This window comes from Ailuropoda melanoleuca, chromosome 3 (genome assembly GCF_002007445.2).
Source record: "Ailuropoda melanoleuca isolate Jingjing chromosome 3, ASM200744v2, whole genome shotgun sequence".
Classification (NCBI taxonomy): domain Eukaryota; kingdom Metazoa; phylum Chordata; class Mammalia; order Carnivora; family Ursidae; genus Ailuropoda; species Ailuropoda melanoleuca.
Genome location: NC_048220.1, coordinates 85505802 through 85523694, shown reverse-complemented (window position 1 = coordinate 85523694; position 17893 = coordinate 85505802). Strand labels below are relative to the sequence as shown.

The 17893-nt window shown below is 49.6% G+C and overlaps 1 protein-coding gene across 1 annotated transcript in view; it reads left to right on the top strand.

Annotated features, from left to right (window-relative positions):
* Positions 1–4386, top strand: part of NSG2 (neuronal vesicle trafficking associated 2) — a 60478-nt gene extending 56092 nt beyond the window's left edge. The window contains exons 4-5 of the mRNA XM_011221928.3: positions 383–493; positions 2558–4386. Of these exons, the coding sequence (XP_011220230.2) occupies positions 383–493; positions 2558–2749 (303 nt within the window). The 3' untranslated portion in view covers positions 2750–4386. The remainder of the gene's footprint in view (positions 1–382; positions 494–2557) is intronic.
* The last annotated feature ends 13507 nt before the right edge of the window (positions 4387–17893 follow it).

Genomic DNA, 17893 nt, shown 5'->3' with positions numbered 1-17893 from the left:
TCAACGATTCCCTCCACACACACCCTGCGCCCCCCGCTTCAGGCTCTGCACCGGAGCACGCACACACACTTACCGGGAAAAGTGAAAAACAAAAACAGGAAAAGTAAATGAGGGGGGATATCACACATTGAGCCAAGAAGGAGCTTCAGAAAGTATCTAGCAGAAGGGGGAAACTGGGGCCCAAAGAGTACAGGTGCTTTGCTCCAGGTCACACCACAGGTCAGTGACAGAGCAAGACGGAACCAGTGCTCAGGGCCCAGGCTGCCCTGCTCTTTCTGACCCGCCACGTTGCCTACCGGCTCCAGGATTCAAAGCTGCTGGTATGCTGGGCTGAAGGCAGTAGGGCTGAGGCTGGATGACTGTCAACGTTGTTTCCCTCCAGGTCACCATTCTCGTCAGCCTGGCCCTCGCTTTCCTCGCCTGCATCGTGTTCCTGGTGGTTTACAAAGCCTTCACCTATGACCACAGCTGCCCAGAGGGATTCGTCTATAAGGTGAGGGGCTTCTGGCGGGTGAGTGGCCCCAGGTGACTGCCGACCTCAGTTAGAGGGCTTTCAATGTCTTCTTTTCCCTGGCATCCAAATTCGGGTGACCTCCCTGCACACTACTGGAAATGTAGTGTGTGTGTCAGGCAAGGACTTTCACAGAGGACTAGGTTTCCTTCCAGTAGGCAGTAGACTGCTTCCTCCCGGATGGTGCTCTCCAGAGTCGGGAGTCAAGAGATGGTCCAGCTTCGGGCTGGAGGGCAGCGGTCAGGGAGAGCTCGCTTCCACTTGGGATAGGCTGGTCCATCTTCAGAAAGCTCTGCCCTGGCACCCGTCTTCCTGGTTTGATGTCTCATTCCCTGCGGTGGGAGCGGGTGCTTTTGAAGTCTCCCGAGTCCTTCTGTCGGGCCCTTCCCACTGAACCCTGCTCTGAGCGCACTCCTTCCTTTGAAGAACCGAACCAGCTGCGTGACTCTGGGGGCATCTCCTCCCCCCACCCCACCGAACCTCAGTTCTCTTGCCTGCAAAATGGGCATTGGTAATACCTGCCCGCAGGATTTTTGTGAGGCCTTAAGGAGAGAATTTAAGTTAGCCAAGGACCTACTAGATAATGGGCTCTCAATGAATATTAACTGTAATAAAGACAGACTGTCTACAGCAAAAACAGGTGATACAAATGTTTATAAATTGCCATTTACTGAACACCTATTATAAGTCACAGCCATTCCTAGATATTTTCATAAACATTATCTCAATTGAGCTGTACACGTATTCTGAAAAATAGGTTTTATTGCCTCCATTTTACGTACGAGGAAACAGAGTAAGAAAGTGTGGGATAAGAGAGTTTTCTAAATCGTCACATTACATTTCTAAGTGAGGGAGTCAAATGCAGGATGTTCTGTCTTGGAAACACGTGTCCTTCAGGGCTGCTACGTGGCTTCCTCAGACTACGTTCCTGGTAGTTAAAAGCTGAGGTTCTCAAAGAGGCAACAGCTCTCAAGAGGGGACAGTTGAATGAACAATGACGTGTTCACATGAGGGATTTCTGCGCAACCATGAAAATGGGTGAGGGAGGTCTCCAGACCCGGGCCTTGAATATCCTGCAGGATATTTATAAAGAGAAAAAAGCCTGCCTTTGTGTGAGGAGAAGGGGAAGGGAAGGATATTTGCTTATATTTTCAAAAAGAGATTCTGGAAGGATAAATGAAAAAACTAGGAAAATGGTTACTTGGTGGCGGGGGTGGGGTTAGGAAAGAGAGTAGAGGGGACAAGAAGGAGGAACAAGGCTTCATCTTGCTACCCATTTGTCCTTGGTGTCTGTAAATGTCTGACATTTCTAAAAAATAAATAAGAAAAAGTCATTCCCGAAGCTCAAACACAAGCCCAACAAAGAACCTAGCTCTATATCAGTTTGGGGACATAACGGACAAAGAAAATAAATATTCCGAATGACCACCACGCATTGACTATACACCCTCAGGGGGAATATATTCTAAGGATACAGAAAGTTGCAGAGAAATATTAAAGTTGCTTCAATAATCTAACTCTTGGTGATAATATTCGTGTTACTTCGTGACCATTTGATATATTTGCAGGATAATGCAAATAGACCATTCAGTCAAGGTTGTTGGCGACCAAAGATTTTGATCAAAGAAAGAGGAGTTACATATATAAAATCAAAGAAATGAAACGGACAGCCATAGGCCGGAGCCATGGCCCAGAGAGGCAGCTGGGGGATGGGAGCATGAGCCGGACCAAGAGGCCTGGGGACACCCAGTAGTGTCCTCATAGCCTCACAGTCACTGAGCAGAGGACCATGAATTAGTATCCGCCTTAGGTTTCTTTCTCTCTTCTTTGTAAATGGAGGGATAATTGACATATAACATTGTGTTAGTTTCAAGAATCAACGTGATGATTCGCTATTTGCAGATATTTTTTAATGTAAGTCTAGGTAACATCCATCACCGCACAGTTACAAATTTTTTTTTTCTTCTGATAAGAATTCTTGAGATCAACACTCTCGGGTGGGAAGCGGTGCGCTGAGCCCCGCCTGACTCTGTCTCTCGTCCTCAGCACAAGCGCTGTATCCCGGCCTCCCTGGATGCGTACTACTCATCCCAGGACCCCAGCTCCAGAAGCCGTTTCTACACCGTCATCAGCCACTACAGCGTGGCCAAGCAGAGCACCGCTCGGGCCATCGGGCCGTGGCTGTCGGCGGCTGCTGTCATCCATGAGCCCAAGCAGCCCAAGACCCAGGGCCATTAGAGGCCCACCCCCAGCCAGAATGGGGGACACAGATGGGGGCCCCCTGTTGGCTGAGCCAAGCTCCAGTTACAAGACACCACTGTACTCCTGGGATATGGGGGTGGGGGCGGGGCCGGGGTTGGTGGGGGGGATCTCTCCGAAAATATCGTGCACTGGAGTTGTCTGAATTGATATTTCTTTTTGTCCTTCGGTATTGTTGATTCGTCCCCAAGTCAGGATTATGTACAAAGGCATGTTTCGTGTTGATTGTTCCCATGTAAGATATTTTCAAAGCCACTGCTTATTACTTGTTAGGAAAATTTAAAAACAGAAAAGGAAACAAAATGAACAAGGAAGGATTAAACTGGCTGCATCGGGAAGACGTTGGCAGAGTAAAGAGCACAGACTCTGGGCTTCCTCAATGAGAAGCCATAGTTTCAGTGGGGGGGTGGTTTGGAAGGTACAGAAATGTGAGTGATGCAGGCTGGGGCTCTGTGGTTAGCCTCTGGTCTGCAGGAGAGGAAGACAGGAAGTCAGGACTGGCCTAGTTGGAGAGGAGGGATGATTTCGGTGTTGTAAAGCCCAGGATGCCCACAGCCCAAAGTCAAGAGCACCCACCATGGGTATGTTTTGCTGAGTTAGCACAAATTGTCCATACGGGAATCGGAGCTGGGGCTTGGGCGGACTCTCGCGGCCTGGGGGTGCCTAGATGCAATCAAACACTGAGCAGCAGGCGGACTTTCTTTGTCTTTCTCCTGCGTGTCTAGGTCGACTCCTGGATACTACCTATGTTTAAGGGACAGCAGGGGCAGGAAGGGAGAGAGGCGAGGCCGCGGGACCAAGCAGGGCATGGGACAGGCATATCACATGTGGCCAAGCTATAAACACAGGCACCACATTTTAAAAGTCTTGTTTGCTTGTTGCTTCCCAAAGTGCTAATAACAATTGAAGAGTGCTAAGGGTCATAGTCGGGAACCTCAAGTGACAGCCAGGGGGACTTTAAGATTGGGGCTGCAACAATGCCAAATCACCCCTAAAGGAAGCTGAAAAAGGTGACTGTCTTTTGCCTACCTGTTGTACCGACAGCCATTGGATAAGCACCCAAAGTCCCCAGTCTAGTTCTAGAAGCTGACTAGGGGGCAGCGTCTGGCATTGACCGGGCCTCCTGCTGGCTCTGGGACCACATCAGGAACTCCCACACAGTGCTCCTGCAAAGATTTCCGGGAGGCCCACTCCGTGGGATGTGGCCCCAGGCCTGCAGGGCCAGAACGGGCTGGGAAAGTTGGTTATTCGAGAGGTAGTTCTCTTTCCCCCACGAAGCCGCGACAGGCTGTTTAATGGACATTTTCTCCTGGCTTGCTATATTGCTGAAATCATCGTACACAACAGCTGGGTAATAAGACTAGCATAGCTCAAACTCTCCTGCCAGACGCTATCATCTGACTTTCCTCCTCCCACCCCATCACCTCGAGTCACCTGTAAATTCATTTGTCATCCGAAGCGGAATAACAAATCGTCCCTAGCAAAACCGCTGAGCGCTTCATAATTTCGTGGTGTATTTTTGTCAGTAGGTAGCAGAGGCTGAGGTATTTTTTGGTGTAATTCTTGAACTTTTCTGACAGGAAACAAATAAAGATAGATGTGTCTGAAATTCTTGACCTTCCTTTGCAATTTTCCTCACTTTTTGCTCAGTGAGCCTGATGGGAAGATCCTGAGGGAATCGGTCCCCGAGAATGGGGTGGGCGCTGGGGGCAGACTGTCTTGTGAGGCTGGGGCTGGAATAGGGCTGTGGGGAGACCTCCATCCTCAGGCAGGTGGGCCCTGAAATGATGCTGTGGTCAGAAGCAAGGACTAAGAGATACACACGGCCACTTGGCTCACGGTGCAATGTCCTTCACCCCGTGAGTATCTGCTGAGCCCCCACGGAGGGCCAGGCTGTGCTGGGCACGGAGCATTCAGTGACGAATGATGCGTAGTCACCACCCTGACATCTGGAGATGGCACTGGATGTGGACAGAGGTGCTGGAAAAGAAGAGTTTGAGGATGCCACTGGTACGATACAATCGCCTGCTAGCCAACAGCTCGAGGAGGAAGGTGATGAGTGATCAGTGGGGTCCTCTTTTTAATTTGCTCTAAGATTTATTACAACCATGGCAGGGGGTAGTTATTGACCCCCATTTCACAGATAGGGAGACTGAGGCTCAGAGGGATGGAGAAGCGCCCCAGAGCTGTAGCAGATGAGCTGGGATTTGGACTCAGTTGTGTACGGCTCCTTTGCCCCCAGCCTGCTTCTCTAAGACCCTGAGCAACCCTGTCAAGGTTATAGTTCATTCCCCTCTAAAGTCAAGTCACTGTTATCGTAAAAGCAAACTAGCTTACTCTCAGCCCGAACTCAGTATCAGTGGTTAATGTTAAGAATAGCAAACATGTGGGGCGCCTGGCTGGCTCAGTTGGTAGAGCATGCGACTCTTGATTTTGGGATTGTGATTTGGAACCCCACTCCTCTCCTCCCCCCCGCCCAAAAAAAGACTAGCAAACATGTGAATGCCCCTTGCTCCATGCCAGGTACTACGTGTGTCCTATAACCCTCCATCAGCTCCAGGAGATAAGCACGCCCATCATCAGCGTCACTGTTGTCACCCCCACTTTGGGATGGAGGAGTGCAGGCATGCAGCAGTGCAGCCTCCTGTATGAGGTCACGTGGTTAGGAAACTGGAGGCCATGATTCCAACCCACAGGTTTTGGGACCGGTGTACTAACCACGGTGCCATTCAGCAGTAACTGCTCTCATCCCTATAGTTTGCTTGGTAGTTTATGGTTTGTGTTCACAGCTCTTCTCAAACTCAGATGACAGGATGTTTGGGGGAAAGGCTGGGATTGACTTTGGGCAGAGCTGGAGGCTGAGGCTCCAAGTTCATTGCTGCCCTGGGGATTGCGGCCATTCATGCACGCCTAGCAGGAAGGAGAGGAAGACAGCCGGGCTCCTGCCCTCTGGGGAGGCCCCCACGGCTGAGCTCCAGCGTTAGACAACCCTACCCGCACCCACGGAGCCGTGGAATTGAGCCTCTCTTCAGGGCGGGGTGAAGCCAGGGCAGGGATCTGGGCTGGCAACCTGCGCGTTGAGGCGGGCTGATCCATATGGCCAACGCGTAAACACCCACTATTTTTTTCAATTACACAAAGTCAACTAAAGACTTAATGAACACATGTTCAAACATTCTGTCATAAATGGATTTGTCACTCCATTGCCTCAAAAAATGAACCAGAGCCATCTTTTCTCTGGAATGAACGGGCTACGAGTGTGTGACTGGAAAGAAGGGAGAGGGTGGGGGACAGGTGATGGGCCACCGACACTTCTGTTTTTAGGGGCAACCCTGGGGCCATGTGCTATTCTTGGTAGGGTCATACCTTTCTCAGCAGACTCTTCCCACAAGAGCCAAGGAGTGGGAGATGAGTTCTAGAAGAGTCTAAGCAGAGCGGGTTGGTCAGGGAAAAGCTGCTCTGGTTTTGGGGGGTGGGGTTTTGCAGAGCACCACGGGCTGATGGAGAGTCCGGAGGAGACAGGAAATCACAATAAAACAGCACCTTGGTTTGTAGGATAAGCTCCGTCTGTGGCTTTTGCATCCTTTTTAACCTCCTCACCGACACGGGGAACCACTCTCTTGAGAGGCTCCCGCTGACACGGAGAGAGGACAGACGGAAGGCCTGCAGGAGAGGTGGAGGGGAGGGCGGGACAGTGCGGCTGCAGCCAGGGGTCCTTGGAGCAACAGGCCTTAGACCCGGGCCTCGACGGACGGACGGCTTGCGTTTTGACGGAGAGAATTCAAGAAGACGCGACGGAGCAGACAGCACTCCCAGGGAAGGGGACAAGCATCACAGAGGTGCGGAGGAGAGACGGCCCGGGGCTGCTCCTTACACAGGCTGCTGGATGCGGAGAGGAAACCCGCACAGGACGGGACGCAGCGGCTGCTCCCCTGCGGCCCCCCGGCCAGGCTGGGGGGGCAGACGCCTGCAGAGACCGTGGCTGCTCCTCGGGGAGAGGCTGACATGGGGCCAGGGTAATCCCAGCCGGCCATCAGGCCCGGAGATACTCAGAGAGATGTACATTTTTCTTGGAAAATTGAGAGACTACCTGTCAGAACTGCTGTTGATCCATTTACCCTGCTCCCCTCACCCCTCCGTGGTGTTCTAATCCGACTGGGGAGTCATATGGAAGAAGGAGAAGAAGAGGAAAGAAATCCCTGATAATTTTTCCAAGAAGCACACGTCACCATCTCTTTAGAAAAAGAGCGCTCCTGAGCAGTGGAGGGAAGCAGACCGGTTTCCATGGCAACATCAATGTCCTTCCCCATTGATCAGCCTCAAATCTGGCACCGCAGGCTGTCTATCTGATTCTGTCCTTTTCTCAGAAGTGATCTGCTTCTGAGAACCCAGACCCAGAGTTCATTCGCCAAAGTTGCCCTCAAAGGTGGCCATCCCCTCTCTGGACACTCTCAGCTTCTCTCTCTTCTCTCTATCTTTGTCTTTCTCTGTCTCTGCCTTTCGGCCTCCTTCCAAGGGAAGGATGTCTGGAGGCTGTGGACTGAATTGATGTAATTTATATTTCGATTTGAGGCCCCTGGTGAGCGCTGTGCTGGGCGTGGGTGGCAGAGGGGGAAACAGAGTCCCTGGGAGGTGTCCAGCCTCCCCGTGCCGTCCTTCCCGGATCTATGGCCTCGGCTAACTTCCTTCCCCCCCTCAGCTTCAGCCTCCCCATCTTTAAAATGGGGGCAATAATTGTACCTGCCTTATTTTGTCAGAATTTAATGAAATAATATTTAAAGATTTACCCATGGGCAGCTTTCAACAAATTCTTGCTGCCATATCTTGAACAACTCCCTTCCTCAGGCTCAGTTTTCTCATTGTAAATCGGAATTATTTATTAAAACAAAAACAATAGCCTTCCCCTCACAGGATTGCTGTGGTTTAAAACAAGGCAGTGCTGTGAAGTGCCCATGACACAGAAATTGCTCACCTCCCACCTGCCCTTAGGAAGCCTGTGGAACCCGCCCCTTTCCTTCCAGGCATCCCTTACCTCGAAACCGCATGTGCCCTAACACAGACCACATGTCCCATTTTCCTCATGTCTTCCAACAGGTTTTCATTTGTAAATTTAGTCACACAAATCTATCACTTATTTTAAACAAATTTATCATTTTTAATGATAACATTCATTTAGGCCATTGTGATTCAACTCTTTCCATGAATGTTTTATTATTATTATTTTTATTTTTAAAGATTTTATTTATTTATGCGACAGAGAGACAGCCAGCGAGAGAGGGAACACAAGCAGGGGGAGTGGGAGAGGAAGAAGCAGGCTCCCAGTGAAGGAGCCCGATGTGGGACTCGATCCCGCAACGCTGGGATCACGCCCTGAGCCGAAGGCAGACGCTTAAGGACTGAGCCACCCAGGCGCCCCTCCATGAATGTTTTAAACAGTATTACACTACAGACTTTATTCAGATTGCACCAATTTTCTACTAAAATTCTTTTCCTGTTCCAGGATATATTCCAGGACTCCACGCTGCATTCGGCTGTCTCAGCCTCCTTCGGTTTGTGACAGTCCCTCAGTCTTACCTTGTCTTTCACAGCCTTGACTCTTCTGAAAAGTGCAGGTCAGGTGTTCAGTAGACTGTCCCTCCGTGAGGGTTTGTCTGATGTTTCTCACAGTTACGCTGAGGATGCGGATTTGGGGCAAGAACTGCACACAGGTGATTGCTGTTCTCGGAGCACCACGGGGGAGGGTGCATGACACTAGTCTTACTCCCGGTGATGTTAACCTTGATCTTCACTTTACGTGCTATTTGTTTCTCCATTGCGATGTTACTATTTTCCCCTTTGTAATTAGTAAAAATTTGGGGTAGGTGCTTTGAGAATGTGTAAATGCCCCATCTCTCCTCCAGCCTGCACGGACTAACCTTAGCATCCATCCATAGATCTTGCCAGCAGCAATTACTACTGTAGTTTCTGATCGTCATTTTCTATTCCCCCATTTCTTCTACAGTTAATAATTGGAATTCTTCTGTAAAAAAGAGTTGTCCCTTCTCATTCATTCGCTGATTCAATCATTTATTTATAATAGTAATGACTGTATATTAATACAGTGTATGTTAGTATATACTATAATAGTATATTTATTTATACTTGTTACAATCAAATACTATATTATTTATTTTGTTGCTCAAATTGTTTCAGCTTTTGTCATTGGAAGTGCTTCCAGGTTAGTTCCTGTGATCTTTTACGCGTTCCACTTTTTGGGTGGGGTGGGGCACTTCCTTATTTTCTGGCACCATGGGATGTCCCAGGCCCATCTTGTATTCCCTTTCCCCCATCTGGAATCAATCATGTTTCCAAGGAGCCCTGGTTCCCTTTTCGAGGAACGGTATTTAGAAACCAAGCTCTGGGTGTTCGGTGTGTGTATTGCTAGAGAGGTGTCATTGCTTCCAGACCCTCTCAGTGGGCAGAGTTACGTAACTCTAAATTTGTATTAACTCATGTGTATATCTCTCTCTGTCTCTTTTTGTCTATCTGTCTATCAATCTATCTATCTACCTATTTATCATCTATCATTTATCTACCATCTACCTATCGTCCGCTCATCTGTAACAATAAAAAATGAATTTATTTTGATATTTCTGTTTCCAATGCAAAACCAAAGGGTTTATCCCTTCTTTGCTTGCTTGTAACTTCTATCTCTGACAGTGGAAAATATGACTCTATGATCTACCACGTATTTCCTGACTTATTTATTTCTAGTATACAGGTAAAGCCGTTTCGGGTACATGCATTTTTTTGACATTTAGAATTTCTAACACCATTGGAGATAATTTTCAATCATTAACTTTGCGTTTTAGAGTATATCACTTTCCTTTGTGCTTAATTTGTAAAGACTCACCCGTAGAGCCATTTGCTTTCTGGAGGTTAACGCTTTAGGAGGTCAGTGCATTGTGTTCTATCTCAGCCGAGTCTCCTGAGGCCTCAGCACTCTAGTAATGGGGTCTTATTAACAACGATACCTTAAATGTCATAAACACATGCCCCCACCGGCTCATGGAGGAGTCAGCTCCTGGTAAAGACCTTCTTCCCCAGCCCAGCTGGAGCCTCCAGTGGGCTTAAGGACAGATGTGAACCTGCTGGGTTCTACTGAGCTCCATGGGTGTCCCAGATGTTCTCAGACGCTGATGGGTGGTGCCACAGATACCCGAGAGGCCATGTGGCTTTGATTTCTCAGGCTGTGGTGGAGTAAGGGGAGACGGTGTTCTCTGCCCTTTGAACGTCACCCTATTTTCAGGGGCCCACTGCAGGACTGCTCGTGCCTCCAGAGCCTGACAGAGTTTAACCAAAATAGCTCTCTTTATTTTTTCATTGTATCCTCGGCAATCCTACCCTCTCTGTGCCCCACACGGGACCACTGTGTCAATCCACGAGGTCTGCACTGAAAGACAAATGGGAGTAGCATGCTTGGGTGCTAGGGGGATGGCCAGCACCCTCGTTGCTCTTGTCCGCACCCACAGTAGATGGTGAACTTTTTGTGTCTCTCTCTCTCATGAGGCCTGCTGCGGCCAAGGCATCTCTCCCTGCACCAGTTCTCCACACTCCCTCTACTGCTTGATTTGATGTTGTTGGTGACAGACATTGCTGGCTCTCTAAAACGTCCCACGCCCCCCTCCCAGAGTGTGGAGTTATCACTAGGAGGGCCTTGACTGGTGAGGGCTCATCTTTCCCAGCCCCCCTCCTATCCAAGCTTGATTACACGCTAGTTTTCATCCTTCAAATGTAAGTAGAGGTGATGTGTGTCACCTAGGTTGGTTCTTTGAAGCAGGTGATGGGGCCTCTCTACTCTCTTCCCTCCCACTCCTCCCCACCCTGCAACGTCTTGAAGCCGAGGACTCTCAGAGCTTGGGGTAATGGAAGGAGCCTGGATTCCTGAATCTCCGGGTGGAGGAGAGCCACCTGCCTGCATTGGGTTATTACATATGAAAAACAACTTTTATGGTGTCGTTAACCAAATTTTAGGTTTTATTTGTTATTGCAGGAAGAATTGCCCAGAACAATACACAGATGAAATCCATTTTCCATTTGGACACCATGCCTTATTTAGGGTTGACCGCAACAGTGGCTAGGCCTTACACTGGCCTGGGCTCATGACACCAGCTCCACGATCCCTCAGGGGATCTCTCTCCAGAAAGCTCCCCAGCTTCCGAGCTCTCTCACCCATCAGGCACACTGTAGGTCATGCTTCAGGAAGCAGACATCACTTGTTCTGTGAGGTCTTCCTCTCTCTCCCAAAACTGGGTTGGGTCCTCCAATGCCATGCTCCCAGACCCTGTGCATCCCTGTGTCACAGGGGTACACAATCTATTTTTATCATCATATTACTTATCTGTGAACTCCTGGGTGGATGGTTAAATCAATGGATGAAAAAAGTCTCTACGTCAGTAACTCCTAAATGTCCATCTCCCGTCCAGATCTTCCCCGAGAGTCCCACCCACGTGCACCTCTCCTGTTGACCACGTCTAACGAAGACCCTAGCCTGCACCTCGCACTCAACATGCTCCCCAAACCGTCACCGTATTCTACCCAAATATGCCTCATTTCTCGTGTCCCTTAAATTGGGCAATGACTTCATCAACTCCTCAGCTTTCCAGACTGGGAAGCTGAGTTTCATTTTAGATGCCCTCTCCCCCACCAAATCAATCAACATTTGGTCAGCTGCTAAGTTCTGCCCATTCCACTTTTGAAGTGTGACTTGATTCTGCCCCTTCCTCCGCCAGAACCCGAGGTCATGTCCTGCTCCCTTCTCTCTTAACGGGGCCTCACAGTCTCCCTCCGCCCCTCTCGAGGGCTTGCATCAATCCTGTCACCCTCCTGCCTACGGTCCCTCACTGGCTTCTCCTGGCCCTCAGGATTAAATCCAGCCTCTTTTTCTTCTCATCGGAAGCCCATTGCAGCCCGAACCTGATTTCTTGTACGCCCTTACGTCTTCTATGGACAGCCCACCACTCCCACCACACTCAGTCCCACCAAGATGGCCCTTCTCAGCATCCACAGCCTCAAATGGCCTTTGAGCTGGGTTAATGTTTTGGGGATTAAGGTTTCATTTTCCCCCTTTTCTCCATCCTCCTCACCATGTCTGATTGAAATAGGTAATTGTCTTTGTGCTCATTGTGTGGGAAAGGGATAGAGCAGGGCATGAAGCAGAGAGTGCCTTCCCAACCTTCTTGCTTTTGTTTCTAAAATCTATACCTCAGAGGGGAGATAATTTCTGCATACAGATGAAGTGTCTTGAAGAAACAGGGAGAAAGATTTGTCTCATTCCAGAACAGATCATCTGGGCTGAAGGGAGCAGGGGGTGGAACAGACAGTTCTGTGTGTCATGGAGAGAAAAGAGCCACGCATGCTGCTCAACCCCACCAAGGGGCACTGAGGCCCCAGAGAGGACTGGCTATGGCGTGCCTCCGTGTCCGGGAGGATGGATGGGCTCCCGAAGACTGTAGGTGTCCATCGGTAGCTCAGAAGCAGACTGAGAGAGGCTCCGGAGACAGGCACACTTGTTTCTAAGAGTTGCCTAAGATTCCAGAGCCAAATCCCTCAAAGGACTGAGGTTACCTCTCCTGCTGGCCCAGCAGAGTGGGGGCTCGGGTAGGAATTGCATTGAGTTTGGGGGGAAAAAGAGAGAGATCTTATTCCCCTGAATTTATAGAGTGGGGTTCAAACTTTTTCTGCCCTTCTCACCACCTCCAGCTCGTCCCTGTTTCCATGCTCACTCTGCGGGAGCCCCTCCTCTGCGTCCCCCTCCATCTCCTCTCTCCTTCTAGTGTATTCCTTATTTTATAATTGTTTATTCAATCAACAGACTATGCAGTAGGTATTATCATTATGATTTCAGTTTATAGATGAAGAAATGGAGGCTCTGAGAGGTCAAGTGTGGCATTTGAACCGGCCTAGTGGCTCCAGCTCCTGGGTGCTGGCCTTTGCCCCCTCGTGTGGAGTCACCGGCACCCACCCATGCCATCCTCCGTCCTCCTCACGGCCCTCTGTCCTCTGGCTTGGAGGCCCCCCAGTCCTGCTCTCCTGCAGGACAGAGAGCATCTGCTGACTATGAGCGGGGCTGGGCTTTTCTCCCTGCAGCTTTAAACAAACACATTTGATGAGGGGGATGTGTCTCTCTGTGTTGGCAATTTATTCCCTTCTATGCAAATTGTCCAACTAATTAATAAAGAAAAAAAAACCGACACAGTTCAGATCAGCGATGTCTTGAAAGAGAAAACGAGGGAGCTGTCAGCACATCAGTGGCACCCAAATAGTCCTGGGCTTGGGTGTGAAGCCGGGATCCACTGACGGCTGCCCTTGGGAGCTCGGGCAGGGCACCCCACCAGCCTACGCCTCACTTTCCGCGTCCATGGAGCCACGGTGCTGCTCCCTATTTCACGGGGTTCCTGGGAAGGTCATTTGAGAAAGTATCCCAAGGTTTGGGAACTCCGCCATGCTATGGAAATAGAAGTTCAGGAAGAAGAGTCTTTACATTAAATCACAGAAAAGCGCTCAAGGGGCCCGCGCCTCCGCTTGAAGACCCTAGAGCCTGTGGTCGCACCGTTAGAAACTCATGGAGACATGGCCGCGTGGTCTCTTAGCTCTGTTGTGGCTTGAAGTATGTCCCCCACCTAAAAGATACGCTGAAATCTTAGCCCCTAGGACCCCAGAATGCGATCTTATTGGGAAATGGGTATTACAGAGGTAGTCCAGTTTGAACGAGGCCATCAACGTGGGCCCTAATGCAGTACAACGGATCCTTCTAGAAAGGGGGAATTTGGATACAGAAGCACAGACACGGGGCGAACAGCAGAGGTGTGGAGCGACGCCTGTTCGAAGCAAAGCGCTCCCGAGATGCCAGCAAGCCCGCCGAAGGCCGCGAGGGGTCGGGCGCCTTCTCCCGGGGGGCCTCGGAAGGCGGGCTCCTCGCCAGCACCTTGACCTCCGACACCCAGCTCCGGAGCCGCAGGGCTCATTTCTGTTATTTCCATCGCCTGGGGCTGTGGAACTTGTTCCCGGCAGCCCTGGCCAACTAACAGAGACCGGGGGCTGCGCTCTCCTCGAAGCGGCTTGCGCCAACTGTTGGTTGCGTGGCTGTTGTAATAAGTGAGTACCGATGGGAGTGAGTCTGTCCAACTCGGTGTTCAGTCCACACAACTGCGTTCCAGGTCTCTGCGAGAAGCCGGGGCGCCACGGACGACTAAACGTGCACACCCCACCTTCGAGCTGAGAGCGAAGATGCCCGACACGTACAGCGCCCGAGGGGTGCCCTGCTTTCTTGTCAGCCCCCCACACCCGCTCAGGCAGTGCCCGCGCCCCTGCAGAGCCCCGGGAACTCGCTGAGCGGAGGACCCCGCCTCCGCCGCGGCCTCCGGTGCCCCGGGCCTCCCAGCGTGGTGACGGGGAGCACAGCCCCCAGATAAAAACAACTGTTACCAGGCCGAGGGGCACACCCACAACAGCCAACCCTGTGCCCCAGAAAAAAAAAAAAAAAAAAAAAAAAAGGAGCGAAACTACATGTGGACTAGATGCGCTGGAAACAGCCCCCTTCCCTCATATGTTTGCTGGGAGCCTCCAGCATCTTCGCAATCACGAGTTAGACAAAATAACATCAGCAATTTGGGCTTGAAAATCAGCGAAGGTAGTTGGCATCTAATTGGGTTTGGAAAGAAAACAGAGGAAAAATCTTTTAAAGTCATTATTGCATTTTCTCTAGCGTGAGAAGTGGTGCTTTTAATGAGTTCTTCTTTGACCCCCTTCTCAGGCGAAGCCTGGTGGGGCCGGACTCACGCCAGCCCTCGGGGCAGCCCCATCTTCTCAGGGCTAGTGCAGGGGCTGCCCCTGGTGCAGCGAGCGGAGGGGGGAAGCAGCGGGGGTCGGGGCGGGGGGATTGGGCCCTCCCAGGAAAGATGGTCAGGGGCTGGGGACTCAGCCTTTTCTTTCGGCTTGCAGCCCCTTCCTGCAGCTCTGGGAAGAAAGCCAAGCTTTCAGCCGAGGCCTGGAAAAGATGTGGGGCCAGTGGTGTGCCCGGTGAGTCTGCACCCCTGTGATAGGTCTGTCTCTCATCCGACTGCGCAGTCAGCTTTGCTGTGCCTGATGGAATCTTTGGCAAATGAATTTCTTTTTCCAAAAGCAAAGGGACAGTTTTGTTATTTTTTTTCCTTACTGCAATGAGATAGGGAGAAGTCAATTTGCCAGATTCCCTTCTAAGAAGAGCACTGTATTTATTTGGAAGAAACCTTGAGCAAGCAGCTCGGATGGATGAAGGGTGACATCCCAAGGCAGAGGGCTTCAAAATATTTTACTCCAAGTCGCCCTAAGACAATTATAATTTTAAAAGCATTGTTTTCCCTTGCACATTTTTAGGTTGGTATGTAAATCACGAGAGAAGCAGCTTGCTACTTATTGTATGCTGAGTATATGCTTTAAATCTATTTTCTTTGGAAGCTTGAAGCTGCACATTTAAGCTCTTTCAGTTCTGAAAATGTCTGTCACCTAGCTTTAATGGCAAGGCCATTTATTTCAACTAGCGGCCCAATCAAACTATCAGAAAACACCTGACTTCACTATTTAATTCAAAAAACTTGACCTTGACACAACTATCCCCCTTCTGAATTCCAGTTCTAACTAAGCTAGCTAGCTAGCTAGATGTAAATGGACAGATAAATGGACAGTTGAATAAGGTCAGGGGGGAAGCCCTATACGGAATTTGCTCCAGTGTTTGTCACTGTTCCTTCTCCAATCTTTCCCGTGATTTGGGCCTGGCCCTTGGCCTCCTGTGGCACAGCACTGCAGTCATAATTAGGCTGGAGGGGAAGGAGGCCTTTCTTCGGCTAGGTGCAGGACAGTGTTGGGAAAGGGGGAGAGGAAGGAGAGCAGAGACCCCAGAAGCTGGCAGAGGGCCCATTTTAGAAACAAAGGCTTTTGCAAACTGGAGCTCTGCCAGCTGATTCCCTAAAACACGCCCAAGTCTTTGTGCACCCCCAGGGCTCTGCTTCCTCAGGTTGAAGATTCCCAGATAGTGTAAGGCATTTGAAAAAGGGATTGATGACAAGTTGCTAAGAGGGTCCCGGTTCATTGACAGGGCTCGAGACCCAACTTCAGGCTCAGCTTTCTGGACAGCACTCAAAACCATGCTGCAGGGGGGCCCAATATGGAGGCCCATTCACTTAACTCCCTGCAACAGCCGCAGGCCAGGGACCCTCTTCTCTCAGCCCAGATGGTTCCGCCTTGACATTAAATAGGCCAAACATTTTCAGGGTGGATAAAAGAATACGCCGGCGNAGGGTTCATTTTGCTTCTCTATTTTCTGATTATTCAGCAATGTGGAGATATATGTATATATATATGTATATATATGTGTGTGTGTATATATATATATATATTTTTTTTTTTTTTTTAAATAGAGGTTTTGTGACCTGGGAGGTGCTTGTCCAGCCTCTGTCATCGTGCTCCAGAACATTGCAAAGTCCTCCTGGTCGGTCATCTGCCTGGTCTGGGGTCTTTCTTCTTCCAGTCCATCTTCCCCAGAGGCCACCAGAGTGACCTTCCTTTTTCAGTACCTTAGGAAATTGTTGGTAGGAATATGGAATGATACAACTACTTTGGAAAAAGTTCTGGAACTTTTCAAGTGAAAGTAAACATAACCCTACCCTATGGCCAGCAATGGCACTCTTAAGAAATATGAAGGCCCACGTCCAACCAAAGACTTGTGTAGGGTTCTCCATAGCTGCATTTTTCACGACAGCCAAAACACAGGGGAGAGCACAGGTGTGCGTCAGTGGGAGACTGGGGAAAGGAACATGATGGGACCTACTAGGAAGCCAAAGGAAGGAACACTGGTCTACACAATAATACGGAGGAATCTCAGAAGCGTCATGCATAGTGAAAGTAGCTTGCCTCAAAGGATAGACCGATTTATTTATATCAAGTTTGTCAACAGCCCAAACTAGTTCCTAATGATAGAAATTAGGACAATGGCTGCCTTGGAGGCTGGGTGGGTATGGAAATGGACTGGGAAGGAGCCTGATAGAAGGTTCTGGGGTGATGGACATGTTTTGTGTCTTGACAGTTGCTTATGTTTCACAGAGGTACCGTTTGTCAAAACCCATCAACAGGTACGTTTCAGATTTGTGCATTTCACCGTATGAAAGTTTACCTCACAATAAAAAAAAGCTATAAATAGATACCAAACACTGGTTAATAACATGCACACTGAAATGTTTAGGAGGAAGTGCATTTCGAAATGCATAAACAATAAGATGGAATAATGACAGGATGGAGAGGATGGCTGGCTGGAGAGATATGTGAGAAAGGAAATGGAGCAAAGCTAGTGACCTCGAGGGGGTGGGTGCATGGCTGTGCACTGTGCAACTCCTTTAAGGGAGGCTTGTCTTCAACATCATTCTATACCCAGGGCTTAGCATAGTGCCTGCTATGAGCTCCTTCGGCATTTCGCTCATCGAGTCATCGTAACCATCTTATGAAGCACGCACTACCTGAGGTTACAGACGAGAACACAAAGGGTCATGTATCAAGTCATAGAGTTGGTCCGATGTGAACCCGGATTGCAGCCCAGGGTTCCGCCTCTGGAACCCACATTTTAAGCACCTCAGCAAGCCCATTCTTCTGGACGTCAGTAGCTATTTTAAGTTCTGGGAAAGAAAGCTGGATAAATCCAAGTGTTTCCTGTGCTCTGGCTATGGACGATGAGGGCCTCGCGGAGCCTGGCTGACTTCGGTGCAATGCATTTTGTTCTCCTACGTGGCCCCTGCTGTTTCTCTTTTGAACATTCTGATTTTGAGACAATGACCCTTCTGAGTTGAACGGTGTCCCCCACAAGTTCATGCGTTGAAGTCCTAACCCCTAGAATCTCAGAATGTGACCTTGGAAATAGGGTCTTTACAGATGATCAAGTTACAATGAGGTCATTGGGGTGGGCTCTAATCCAATATGACTGCTGTCTCAATAAAAAGGGGACATTTGGACACAGAGACAGACACGTCCATAGGAAGAATGCCGTTTGAACATGAAGCAGAGATCAGAAAGGTACACCTACAAGTCAAGGAAGGCCGAAGATGCCCCGCAAACCAT